The 13,492-nt window shown below is 33.2% G+C and overlaps 3 protein-coding genes across 7 annotated transcripts; 1 reads left to right on the forward strand and 2 right to left on the reverse strand.

The window, feature by feature from the left end:
- Positions 1–584: 584 nt before the first annotated feature.
- On the reverse strand, positions 585–2,660 carry RPA2 (Replication protein A2). The gene is made up of 2 exons (XM_043413975.1): positions 2,217–2,660; positions 585–1,318 (listed from the first exon to the last, which is right to left on the reverse strand). The coding sequence occupies exons 1-2, from the start codon at positions 2,494–2,496 to the stop codon at positions 828–830; spliced, it is 771 nt and encodes a 256-aa protein (XP_043269910.1). The 5' UTR covers positions 2,497–2,660; the 3' UTR covers positions 585–827.
- Positions 2,661–2,762: 102 nt separating this feature from the next.
- Coa8 (Cytochrome c oxidase assembly factor 8) lies at positions 2,763–4,315 on the reverse strand. 3 transcript variants are annotated; one of them, XM_043413978.1, is made up of 4 exons: positions 4,098–4,312; positions 3,810–4,019; positions 3,688–3,727; positions 2,763–2,939 (listed from the first exon to the last, which is right to left on the reverse strand). In XM_043413978.1, exons 1-4 carry the CDS (start codon positions 4,167–4,169, stop codon positions 2,908–2,910), a joined length of 354 nt encoding a protein of 117 aa, XP_043269913.1. In that variant the 5' UTR covers positions 4,170–4,312; the 3' UTR covers positions 2,763–2,907. The 3 variants fall into 3 exon arrangements, with proteins under 3 accessions (XP_043269913.1, XP_043269912.1, XP_043269911.1); XM_043413977.1 differs by lacking the exon at positions 2,763–2,939 and adding an exon at positions 3,237–3,331 and having other exon boundaries at positions 4,098–4,313; XM_043413976.1 differs by lacking the exon at positions 2,763–2,939 and having other exon boundaries at positions 3,396–3,727; positions 4,098–4,315.
- A 63-nt stretch (positions 4,316–4,378) lies between these two features.
- Marf (Mitochondrial assembly regulatory factor) lies at positions 4,379–12,913 on the forward strand. Of its 3 annotated transcripts, XM_043413971.1 has the most exons (14): positions 4,379–4,497; positions 4,568–4,775; positions 5,015–5,107; positions 6,140–6,438; positions 6,716–7,236; positions 7,540–7,647; positions 7,992–8,012; positions 9,039–9,192; positions 9,377–9,515; positions 9,846–10,159; positions 10,250–10,545; positions 11,020–11,187; positions 11,369–11,565; positions 11,897–12,913. In XM_043413971.1, exons 4-14 carry the CDS (start codon positions 6,261–6,263, stop codon positions 12,099–12,101), a joined length of 2,301 nt encoding a protein of 766 aa, XP_043269906.1. In that variant the 5' UTR covers positions 4,379–4,497; positions 4,568–4,775; positions 5,015–5,107; positions 6,140–6,260; the 3' UTR covers positions 12,102–12,913. The 3 variants fall into 3 exon arrangements, with proteins under 3 accessions (XP_043269906.1, XP_043269907.1, XP_043269908.1); XM_043413972.1 differs by lacking the exon at positions 5,015–5,107; XM_043413973.1 differs by lacking the exon at positions 7,992–8,012 and having other exon boundaries at positions 4,380–4,497.
- Positions 12,914–13,492: the final 579 nt, after the last annotated feature.

Raw genomic sequence — 13,492 nt, forward strand, 5'->3', positions numbered from 1 at the left:
AATTAATCTGTCTGTCGTTCGTGAGTGGGTTCGTCTCGTCGTCTCCAGTCGTCTCGTAACGCTCGTCCAACGATTCTTCAGCACTGAATACTCACTAGGTGGCGGCGTCCGAGATCATTTCAGCTTCGATTTCGAAAACGTAATTATAGTTTTTTATATCATGTCAACAGATTTGTTTTCCACTAATTTCCATCACGTTTTTGCCTTTTTTTTCATTATTTAAATTAATATGATAAAAATTTGAAATATCAAAACATTCATCATTTTATTATGAACGTTCAGAGATTGTAAAAATTTTGACATTGAATTTTCATCCAGTTTTTAAACTTCAAATTCTTCCATGGTTTCAGAGTCGAACTATATTGAAGAAAAAGGCAATTTTATAGTGAATAAAGAACTCTGAAAAGCATTGGTCAAGTACTCATGATTAACCGCTTAACGCTAGAAAATTACGTTTGTAAGATTTCTTTTATTTTTTCCATTAAAAAACAAATCCAAAACGACTCCTTTAATTTTTCTTTAGCAGTCCTACCAAATTCTACTGGAAAATAAATAAAAATATAAATGGAAATAGAAAACGATGGTATTGATTAAAATTTTTATTTTTATTACAAAATAGAAATATAATACGATTACATTTCATCAAGGAAATGTGTGAAGAAGGAACAGAAAGAAAACATTTCAAGATATTGTTGGAATGTGCTTTTCTCTGAAGCAAGTAAACTTTGAAAGTACTTCCTGTTACAGCATTGTGAAAAAAACATGATTCCAATAATCAGGAACTTAATATTGACCCAAATAACAAATTTGAGTGAAGACAATGATTTTCATGTTGCCTTGAAGTGATCATCAGTACATGTAGTATAAATGTGACCTTCACCGACAAGGAATTCCAGTATTCCATCCAATTTATTTCGCAAGTCGGGTGACAATTTTTTTATCAAGTCCTGCTTAACGGCTCCTGTCTCTGAATGATTTTCAGCTTTGATGATCTTGAAAACATGAGCTTGATCTGCATTCATACCATGAAGACTGGTATCGTCATCCATCATCGAGGACCTTCCAATCGTTGATTTAGAAGAACTAGATCTTGAGAAAACTTCTTTCGATTTGAGACACATATAAGTGACTTCCATCAAATGGGCCAGTATCTCGGTCATCGAAAACACTGGCATGATTTTCATAATAAAAATATGCCCTGTTTTGTTTTGCTCTCTTGGGCAACCAATAACTCGAGCATAAGATCCAACCTTCACTTCCATTATACCCTTGTTATCTGTGTTCGAGGTCTCCAGAAATTGATAAGCTGTTATTTTTCCTGAAATTATATTTAATTTTGTTCATTTATTAACACTATTAATATTGAATATAAACAGTGTACAGCTTTCATCTTTTTTTTGAGGCAGATCCCACAATGACGTAATGATCCTAATCTTTTCTTCAATACATGACGGCATTATAGGGCTCCTTGGTCAAACAATATTCAAAGACATCTAAGTTCTATTTTTAAACTATTGCGGGATGTGAAAAAAGGGGGAGATTGATGTCAAGAATTGGAATGGAATGATTAATTAAAATTACTAATTCTTTGTCTTATTCATTAATTTATAAGTCATTATCACGATGCCATTTATAAACATTGCACTATTAGAGTTTTTTTGTAATATGAATCGAGGCTCTACCGAGTCTTTTGGTAATGGCGCTGAAGGTTGCAGTGTTGGGGTCCAATGAAATAAAGGGAAAAAAAAACATTTTTAATTCCCCAATTTTTTTCCCTTTCGAATTTGCAATTGGTAGTTTTCTATCCTACACAAATGGCTTGTGGCATGAAAAATTGGAGAATTACAAATACTCTTTTTTATTAATTTCGTAGGACTCCAACATTGGAAAATTCAGTATCATCCTTTGATATGATGTACTTATTGACTACAAAACTGAAAAATCAAGGAAGAATCAAGAGATCCCACAGTGTTGTGGTTCCAGATAGCTGAAAACTTGTTAAGCTACCTCTTTCGGTTGGTGCCAATGACACATTTTCATTGTCAAAATTATGGTTGTTGTGACTTTTATTGGAAAAGATTAGGATCAATTTCAATGTCAATCAGTTAGATTTTGTCATTCTCGAGAATGACAATGGAAATTCAATATAAATGATTCATTTGTAATTGATAAATAAATTTCATTAATAGGGCAAAAGAATGATAAATATTACTCACCGGTCTCGTCAACAAGATCGTAGGAAATTTTTGTCGTAGCACGTTCGACGTTTTGAACATAAGCGATAAATTGTAGCATGCTTATCTGCTTGCCCCACAAGGGAACGCCGTTAGGATGTTGATGTATATGTTTAATCATCACAGGTACAATGGAACTTATTCTGATTGATGCAATCTTCTTTTCATTATTTTCCGGTTCTCCAACATACGTAGAATCCATAAAACCTCCAACTCCCTCTTTACCGTCTTTAGTAGTATTTTTATCTTCCGACCACATCATTTTTTTGTTATCTCTAGTTATTTATGAAATTAAATGGTGTTCAATAATTCACGATGAACCGATGATGCGATGTATAACCAACGTATAACTGCAAATGAATCGAAATTTTTTGATAAATCACAAATTGCGACTTGCGACGGATCAGAGTAATACGCAACCCCGCAACCGTTCAATTGTAGAACAAATGAAAACATTGGTGCAACGATCCAATGATACTCCCGCCATTTTAAGTGCGCTGTTGCCAAATTTACTGCGCGTTGTTCAGATTCCGACTTTACTATTTGCCAGAACAACAGGAATCTACGGACCGACTGAGCAGCCACAGAATCTGAATTTTGTGTATATTTTCTTACCGCGATTATATATTTGCGTAGACAGTCGAGTCGAGAACTACACTCATTTCTGTTCATCTTATATTTGAGATGTCAATTTCGTTGTTTTCTCTAAAAATAATGTGTCAAAACAATTATCAACATTAAAATTTCACCAACTCACGTGTGATAGGTGCTTGACATGGCCATAAGTCATAAGTGTTGATTTGTAAAGAACGGGAAAAAATTTGCCACTAAAAATTGTTAGGCAAGTCATGAAAATTCTTCGTGTCAAAATTTTGAAAAATTCGTATATTAACGAAGGATTCACTGAGACAACTAATCCTAAAATAAGTTTTCTGGACACATTGTTTTTCAAAATCTTTAAAATTCACATTTGAACATTTTATCCAGGTGAACAAAATCTTACCTGAAATTAATTCAATCAATTGAAAAAATACTATTTTTTTCCATATTCTATTGCCACAACATTTGAGCTAAAATTTTTATCTCATATATATGCCCTGTAAATAAAGGTTTTTGAAGAAAAAATATATATAGGGTTTCAAAATACCTAAACGATTCATCGAAAAGTGGAAAATAAATACTTTAATTAATATTTACAATATGATACATCTTGAAATTGTAATTAGATAATACTTACAACAGTTTAACTTGTAAATTATAAATAAAAATCTTTGCTAAAATGACAAAAATCATTTAAATTTTATTTTGGATAACATTACTCGAAATTCGAGAATGAGTATTTTAAAATTCTGTTTATACCATGAAATGTTGTAGTTAAAATGATTTTTCCAATTTTTGTCCAAAAAATCTTTATAAAAAACAGACATTTCATCCGCTGTAACAGAATCCTTACCAGTTTTTTGCTTTAAAGCTTCTAGGAACAATTTTCGTTCCTGCAAAAACGTTACGACTGTTATATTTATTGATGAAACAATAATTTCATTGAGAAAACATGAAATTATTCAACAAACTTACTGTTATGAAATTTCTATTGTGTTCTGCCCAAAACTTTTGATTCCATGCCTGAGTAGCTTCTCGAGCTTTTCTGTACTGTTTTTCGAGATCAGTCTCGTTCTCATTTTTAGCAAAAATAATTGGTCGTAGATTAGAAACAGGATCCGGAGGTCCGATCATATCAACATTTTTTCTGTCCGGAGTATGGGATTTGAGGTTAGATGACGGTCGCTGTAAAAAATTCCTCAGACCTTAATGAAAATTAATTGCAAACGACAATTTTAAAATTAAAAAAAAAGACAAACTTACGGTCGAAGACGAATAATTGAAATGGAGAATAAATGGAAAACGTTTATATTGACAATAATTAAGTTTGATCATCGTCGCGGCATTTGATCAGATCAAACAAGGTAATCTTTCACATTCTCCCGTCCCTTTTTTAACCCGTCCCGTGTACTTCTCGCAACGTCCGCTACGTCGCTCGCTACTATACACTCTCTCGTCAACGGCTCAATAGAGGAGCTTCGCCAATATGCATACATATATATCGCAAGAACAAAAAATATATATATCGAGTGAAGTTAGGTCGGTAATAGTAGTTTAGTGTTCGGTTTTTATAACTATTATATAGCTATTATTCTTCTCGCGACACATTTATTCCTCACGTGTACTTTTGTAATCCTCAATTTTATAAGAATTCATTTAATTGGTAATTGAATAATCTCTCATTTTTTATTTGATGAAATCTTTATATATGTGAACTCTCCGAACCCTCACAGGTCGATAAATCGTCGAGCGCTCGACGCTTCAGAACTTCTTCCCTCACGTGTCATAAATTGGCAATGCAGCGATTAGCAAAAGTGAATCCATTTTTCGCTGGTATAAATCCTTTGAATTGTAGTTTTCCAACGAGTGGCCAGTCGTAGTGATTGAGTGTTTGATTCGATAATGTTTCGTGACATTTCGGAGGGTGAAAATAAATAAAAAGTAAATATATTCTACTATCCTACTATAATTGTCGCTCGTGTTAATTATCCACTGATTTTTATCAAACGTGCAAATTTGCCAGGAGGTTACATTCGTTTTCTTTTCGGTATCACACTTACGTTCAATATCTGCGTATATTTGGACGTTACGTCATCGCAGAATAATTGCACGCGGAGACAACGTATTTTCTCGTTCACTGTTGTTTTTTGTTAAATCTATTTTTGTCACGATTTTTTCAGTCGCAGAATGGAAAATTGACATGTGCAGGGGGATCGTGTACTTTTAGAGGTTATCTGCTTCGTGGGATTTAAAAAATGCCTCATGACAAACAGGTCCTCATCATTGTTTCTGTTATCGATTGATGTTTTTGAGTCAATATCTTTTGTCAAAGTTCTTTCCATCGTTTTTGTGAACTCTAAAAAAGCTCTGCGATTCTAGGTCGAATGATGACGAGTTAATTTTTTGGGTGACTTATAGTTCAGTAGTTCACAGCGTTTTTGTTTTTTCATTTTCAAAAGTTTATATTATTATTCGAATAGTATTATTTGTGTGCACTATTTTACATGTTTACACATTTACTCAGTAAAAATTGCTTTGGTCAGTCTCAATGCGATCTAAGCCAAGTCAATACCTTGATGAGGAGTTATGTTTCTACAGTATAGTTATTTTAAAAAAATTTCAATTTACTTTTCCAAAAACAGATATTCAGGGGTTGTAAATATGAGAGTTCGGACAGTAATACATTTAAAGTAACTAGTAAAAAAAATAGCAACAGTCTAGCATCCAAAAAAATTGTCATCCAAATCTACTTGCTATTTCGTATATACAAAAGTTAAAGAAATTCTGCTAGTCCAGAATGGGCTCAAGAATTTTTCAGATTTTCTGATCATAGAAGTAATCAGAATCAAGAAAAGACTAGTACTAGTTTTTGAGAGTACAAACAGTGTTGTTGAAATATATGTGTAGAGTATGTTGTAAATTTTCTGTTCTCTATCGCTTCAACCACAAGCTAGCTATGTTAAAAAATCCTTTTTTATTTATCGTTTATACTTATTATCATATAAAAGATATTGTACATGCAAGTACTTCAGAATTGAAAATAATTATTTAGAATCATTTGTTTGAGGTGTTATGCAAAATGAATATTATTTCAATGCAAATGAAGATCTCAACGGCGTACATGTAGATTTAAACATTCACATTTAAATTTGTGTCAGTCAGTGAAAAATAAATGCAAAACTGAATTCATTCAAGTTTTATGAAAAATTCTTATAATATCATTCGTTGGTTATAGATTATAGATTGTCTTGGGTTGGATGAAAAATGGTTTTTCAATCGATGCTTCTTTTATTTTTTGATTTCAGTTGGTCCCGCATGCTGAGCACGGTATCGTCACACTGTGAGAATATTCCTGCACACTGCAAACAAATATCCCTGCTTTGTTAGAGCAATTGTATATTTATATCTATTAAAAATAAGCAACTAATGGCTGCCTACATCAATCGAACAATCTCTATGATTGGGGCCGATAGCCAATTGAGAAAAAATGATGCAAGAACTGAGAATTCTCCTCTACAGATATTTGTCAAAGCAAAGAAAAAGATAAACGACATATTCGGTGAAATAGAGGATTATGTTGAGGACACCGTGGGCTTTATGCAATGTAAGTTTTCCATTATCCAAAGTCAATTGTCTTTTCAACGTCCAAACTTCAGGATCTTCAGTAAATTTGTTTCATTTCAATCATGCAAATTAGAGAATATTTTTTCCTTCAATTCGATCACTTATAGCCCATGAAAAAATCACAAATTCTATAAAATAATCTATGAGAAAAATATTGAACTCAATTCAAGAATAAAAGGATAACTAGAAATCAGCGTCAATAATAATATTTGAATTGATCATGGCTCTTTCTTATCTATTCACCGGTTTGTTTTCAGCATTACGAGATGACAGAAACATTGTAAATAATGATGAAACAACATATGTCGAAGGATACATCGATAAGGTGCGAGGCATTCAGGATGTTCTCAAGCGAGATCACATGAAAGTAGCTTTTTTTGGAAGAACGAGTAACGGCAAGAGCACAGTTATTAATGCCATGTTGAGAGACAAAATATTACCGAGTGGTATTGGGCATACGACAAATTGTTTCTTGCAAGTGGAGGGTTCGGAGAACGGCGAATCATATTTGATGACTGATGGCTCTAACGAGAAACAGTCTGTTCATTCAGTCGGCCAACTCGGACATGCTTTGTGCAAAGAAAAACTTTGCGAGAGTCATCTCGTTCGAATATTTTGGCCGAAAGAGAAGTGTCTCTTGCTGAGAGACGATGTCGTTTTTGTGGACAGCCCAGGAGTTGATGTCACACCTAATCTCGATGAGTGGATCGATAAACACTGTCTTGATGCTGATGTTTTTGTTCTTGTTGCCAACGCTGAATCTACTCTCATGGTCACCGTAAGAATTTTCTATTCATCGATTTTTTTATTACAATACTTTCTAGAGGATAACAATCACAAGAAATTCCATTCAAATGAATGGATTTGAAATTTTTAAGACGTCTCAAATTTCGATATTGGTGGAACACCAAAAAATACAGAAGCTTCCTCTTTCATAAAAAAATTTAATTTCATCAATTTTGAAAATACTTTCCCAACGCGAAATTACCGATATGTTAAGAAATTCTTTGGAAACTGATTTGCCATTGCCTGAATGAAGAGTTTAAAAAATTATCGATTAATTGTGTTTTTTCTTTCTCAGGAAAAGAATTTCTTCCACAAGGTTTCGACAAGATTATCGAAACCGAACATTTTCATTCTGAACAATCGGTGGGATGCCTCCGCCTCGGAACCAGAATATTTAGATGAGGTGAGTTTATTTGGGTCGATAATTTTTCAAGAAATTCTAAAACAGGGCCGCGTTTTAATGTCATGAATGGAAAAGTATCGGCCAGAAATCACCTGTATCACGCAATAGTTTTGAAACAAACCAATTAATATGAGAAGCTAAACAAACTGAAAAAAGACTAATCCCTCGCTAAATGACGTTAGTTTTTTGTATTTTGAGTGCAAATAATTTACGTAATGTACGCTATTTTAAATGAAACGGGAACGACATAAATCCAATAATTGAATTCGCTCCCTGCATCTTCTTCTACGATGTACTAACGAGATTTTTGGTAACTTTTTTTTCCTTCGTATTTTATCTCGTAGCTGGTCGATGAGCAAAAAGAGGTATGTCTTGTGGTTAAGCCTTTCAGACATGATTCATTTTGTTGCATATATCAATGTCCGATTATTCTAATCATTATCACTTTTTTACGCTTTCCGATATTTTTTTCATGTTGTGAAGTTCAAGGTCACGAGGCTAGAGTTCAAATGGTTTGTACCATAGAATTTCGGTGCAAATTTTCACTAAAAGACATTCATTGAGATTTTAAAGGTCTTTTTTTTCAAGTTTGTTGGGATAATTCGCAGTGAAAATTCTGGCAATTGTAGCGGTGGAGGTTGAGACAAAATTATGAACAATCATGTATCTCGACGACACAATTTTTCATACAAACTAAGGCCTGTATGCCTTTTCTTGTCGCGTACGATGCAAATATTTTATCAGTATCGCGTCACATGTATATTTTGCTTAATACATTTGCAGTGAGGATTTAGAACCGCTTTCCACTATATTTTAGATGAATTGGAACATTGCCTAACTCACTATGGGCGCAATAGATCGTTGCGCTTCCAAGTTTTTTTCTAAAAAGTATATCTTTAGGAAATATGAAAATAAACCAAAATGTTTTGGTCTATTAAAAAACAAATAAAGTTGCTCCTGGTCTCCGTTCAAAGGAGAAACTTGGATGCGAAATTTTCATGGAGTCAGTGTAATTCACATCAGAAAAATTATACTAAAAAATTTCTTTGAATCGCTATTCAAGTTAGAATTGTTGGAACGTAGTCAAACATCTATTTTTTTTCGATTTGTCATCGCTAGATTCTTTTCACTTCGTTGCCAAATTGAAATCTATAATTTGTAAAGCTTTGTATATATTTGCATCTTACATTCGCCGAATGACTTCGTATCCGTTTAAATGAAAAGAAATTACAAACATCAACGTCGTTCCCATTCTGTTCCGATGGAAATTAATATTTAAATGATGAAAATACTGGGAAACATCAAGCTTTTTGAATCTAAATATTTCTGCATGAATTGTACCAATATTTTCATAATTTTTTATACGATTAATTTGTGCTAAATTTTTGTAGGTTCGAGCGCAACATCAAGAACGTGCCATTGATTTTCTTGCTAAAGAATTGAAAGTTTATTCACCAAAAGATGCGGAAGACAGAATATTCTTTATTTCGGCTAAAGAAACTCTTCAAGCTCGGATGCAGGAACAACGTGGACTTCCTGCTCACAGTGCGTTCGAAATTCTTTGCTAAAATTAACATATTCAAATTAAAATTAGAACCATCTAGTCAAAAATAGAAATAAGGTTAAAAAAGTGAAAAATTATCGAAATTCGTTGAGATTTGCAAGCAAATTAACATTCCTACGAATCTTAAACTCTAAAAATCCAATAACTTTGTTTATTTTTTCTCAGATGGTGCTTTGGCCGAAGGATTTCAGAATCGTTATTTTGAGTTTCAAGATTTCGAGAGAAAGTTTGAGGAATGCATTTCGAAATCGGCGGTCAAAACAAAGTTTGAACAACATTCGCAGCGTGGAAAACACATAGCGAAGTATAAATCCTTAAATAAATACTGAGAGTGCACCTCATCCACAGAAATACACTAACAAACTTTATAACTCATGAGAATTTTAGTTTGCAGTGATTTGCAATAAATGTTACGGACATTAAGTTCCGATAATAACAATGAAAAATGGTTTTTACTAGAAAATAAATAGAAAATCTTAAAAAATATTGAAACTAATAGTTATTGATAAATCTATTTCTTGTTTTTCAATTGAACAAATTTTTAATAACTCTTCAACGTTAGTGAATTTCCATAATCATCTTCAATATTCCTCGAATACCCATTCTGAAAATTATTCATTAATTTTTCTTGCAGCGAAATTCGTCGAACGCTCGATGAAATTCTCGAGCGTACACAAAAAATGCGAGCTGATCAGTTGATGATAAAGAAAGAGGTTCACGACAAGCTCAACTTTACGGAGCAGCAGTTGATGCTCGTAACACAGGAAATGAAGGAAAAAATTCATCGAATGGTGGAAGACGTCGAGCAGAGGGTTTCTAAAGCTCTCAGCGAAGAAATTCGCAGACTCGCTGTTCTTGTTGACGAATTCAGCGTTCCCTTTCATCCTGAGTCACTCGTATTGAATGTTTACAAACGGGAGCTTCATACACACGTCGAAAATGGTTTAGGTTTGTAGAAAATAGTTTGATTTTTTTATCGACTTCCGTCCCCTACTAATAAAAAAATAGGAGTTTGAGGTCACAAAAAACTTTTTTCAGGCTCCAATTTACGAGCACGTCTCAGCACGGCGTTGGCAATGAACATGGAAAATTCACAACGTGAAATGACCAATCGCATGTCTGGGCTGCTACCTGACACCAAAAAAGATTTGATGGTCACACTCGGGCCAAGACGTGAGCCTTTCGAAATTTTTTACAGACTCAACTGCGACAACTTGTGCGCTGACTTTCACGAAGATCTCGAATTTCGTTTCTCGTGGGGTATCACCGCTTTGATTAATCGCTTCGCTGGAAAACAGGGTCATAAAATCGCCATTGCCAATTGTCCACAAGAAGTAAGTTGCTCATAACACGTATTTGGAGACAAATTGAAAAATCTGTTGAAAGCCAACGCCACTTTGGTGGAAGTTTTCGTGTTTTTTGCATTTTTTAAATCAGAATAAATTAGTCCAGAATCGATCGAAAAATATTTCAACCAGCATTTCATTGTTTATTCCTCATTTAGATTATATTTTTATATTTTTACATTGTTTTTACATCGTTTTGAACACGAGTAAAGTTTTCTAAAAAAAAAATGCGATTTTTCGGTTGGAATACGTTTTCATTTAATTCCATTAAAATTTTTATACATAGCATTCGGATAAAGATCTTGTAACCTTTTCCACTTTAGTTCAATCTCAGATTTGTTTATATGTATTTTCTAAAATATCGGGATTTGGGCGAATAACATTTCTTGCCACATAAACATTATTTGATCAATCGCAGGATCGAGGGATCGATTTCAATCTCGGTTTTAATAATTTTTTCAGATTCCACCAGCTCTGGTTTCTCCCGCTGACAGCGTTGACTCAATGAAATTCGTAACCAGTGCAGCTGGATTTCCTACACGAAACGATGACTGGTCTCTGGCAACAAGAATCGCAATAGCATCCATAACGTCACAGGGAACGATGGGAGGTCTAATTATTGCTGGTTTTGTAAGTAGAAAATTATATTTTTTAAAAACTAAGATTTTTACATTTTTTCATGATAAAAACTCGCTTCAAATCAAACATGAAAATTTATATCAGTGCTTAAACTTCATGAATTCTAAACAAAAATGTTCCATATGAGTTAATGTGTGGCCGTTTATTGAAATACATTTGTATTTTGCAACAGATGCTGAAAACCGTTGGTTGGCGATTAATTGCAGTCACCGGAGCTATTTATGGTTCCCTCTATCTGTACGAACGTCTTACATGGACCAACAAAGCTAAAGAACGTGAATTCAAGCGGCAGTACGTTGATCATGCAACCAAGAAGCTCAGACTTATCGTCGACCTTACCTCCGCGAATTGCAGCCATCAGGTTCAACAGTAAGTACTATTTCTACCTCTGTGAAAAAGTTTTGTAGTTATTGGATCAACTTTTAAAAAAAATTTTTTCCCGAATATTGAGAGAAAACTAAAATACAAAATGACGAGTCAGTTTAAAAACATTTCTGCATTTTCTACTTGATAGTTTAAATTAATATTAAAATTTTGACCAAATACGAACAAGACTTGGAATGAAAATATCGATAAATTATAGTTTCGGAATAATGGGAGGAAAAAATATTCAAAAAAGTTAGAAAAAAAAATCATTAGTGCCGAAGAACAGCATCGATTTGTTCAAAGGGAAAGAAAACATTAAATCACGTGTTTACAGAGAATTATCGAGCACATTTGCTCGACTGTGTCATTTGGTGGATGAAGCGACATCAGAAATGGACACAGAGTTAAAAACCATAGCAACGACATTGCGAACGCTGGAGGAAGCAGCAACGAATGCCAAAGTATTGCGCAACAAAGCAAATTATTTAGCGAACGAACTCGAATTATTCGACGCAGCTTACATAAGATCGTTGAATTAGGAATGGAAAAATTAAAAAACCAGAAAGATGAAGAGAAAAAGGAGGATACAGAGAACGAAATTTATTTAGTAGAGTGAGGCTCAGGGAGCTTGAATAAGGAGGAGAAAAAGCTGCTAATCGAAAGAGATTTTTCGATCTTTCTTGTAAGCCATTCTCATGAAATAATTGAAAAAGTGTTTGTATGTAAAACTCTAGTCTTAATATCGATGAAAAAGGTATCGAATCGTCGAAAAGCGTTGTAAAATTTTGCGAGAATTTAAGGTATTAGGCGACCGATTACGCACGTACTCTTAAATATGGAATAATAGATTTTTTTCTTTTTCTTTTTTTCGTAACAAAGTGACAACAAAATTTTCATTCTTCAAAGAAATTTTTACAAAAAATAAACAATTTGACCGATGGGTTAGTGAATTTATGTGAATCGAGCTATTTGAACTTTATACAATGTTATTATTTTTACTTCGAAATTTATACACCGAATGTTGGAACGACGATCGACGTTTCTTTTTTTTGTTTTTCAAGTTTATTACATTTCTGTAATTTTTGACGCACAATGTCATTTAAAAAAAAAAAAACAGTACGAAAAAAATACTTTCAAGTTTTGTGAAAATCGAGATTAGAAATCAAACGTTTCACGGATTCATCCGGATACACTCAAATTTCTATTTAGCTGTAGTTTAAACTATGTTCTTATTTTATTCTTATTTACTGAAAACCGATATATTGCTAGGTTTTATTTCCCACACGAAAGGAAACAAACGAATGTTTATGTTTTTTAGTATGATGTATCAAATAAATAATTCATTGTTGAAGTTTGAGGTCAGTTTCTATCTTTATCGTCCATTATTTGTTGCGAAATGGGCCCTAATTTAAGCTCTCCGTCATTTTCATCAATTCAGTATAATAATTTGTTTCCATCAGTAAATCTGTATAAACAGCCAAAGACAGAATTTCCTTAGTAATTTTAGCAGAAAGGAAAGCAAATTTACTTGTATTATTTCTTTGCACTCTTGACAATATTCGACGAATCTATTTTCCTTTCTTTCGGATATTTATGTCGAATTCATTGTCATGAAATTCGTCTAATCAGGAGCTCCAAAATTTCAATAATTTTCGAAAACTTTGGCTTACGTTTAAATTTATTTTTATAAACTTTTTGTAAAATTATTTGTTTTAATTTTGAAGAGAATCGTGGTACGTTGAGTCAAATGAGTCAAACTCCAGGAAGTGGTGTCTCGGCAACTTTCATAACAAATGGAGAGAAACAAATTCATACATTTGACGACATTTTGGTTTAGGGTTCCGTATTTTCTTTATAAATCTTCTTTCCAATCTTTCGAACTATTTCATCACATATTTGAAAAAGTAATGCATCGAATTACTAATTGAAA

This window comes from Venturia canescens, chromosome 3 (assembly GCF_019457755.1).
Source record: "Venturia canescens isolate UGA chromosome 3, ASM1945775v1, whole genome shotgun sequence".
In the NCBI taxonomy this organism is placed as follows: domain Eukaryota; kingdom Metazoa; phylum Arthropoda; class Insecta; order Hymenoptera; family Ichneumonidae; genus Venturia; species Venturia canescens.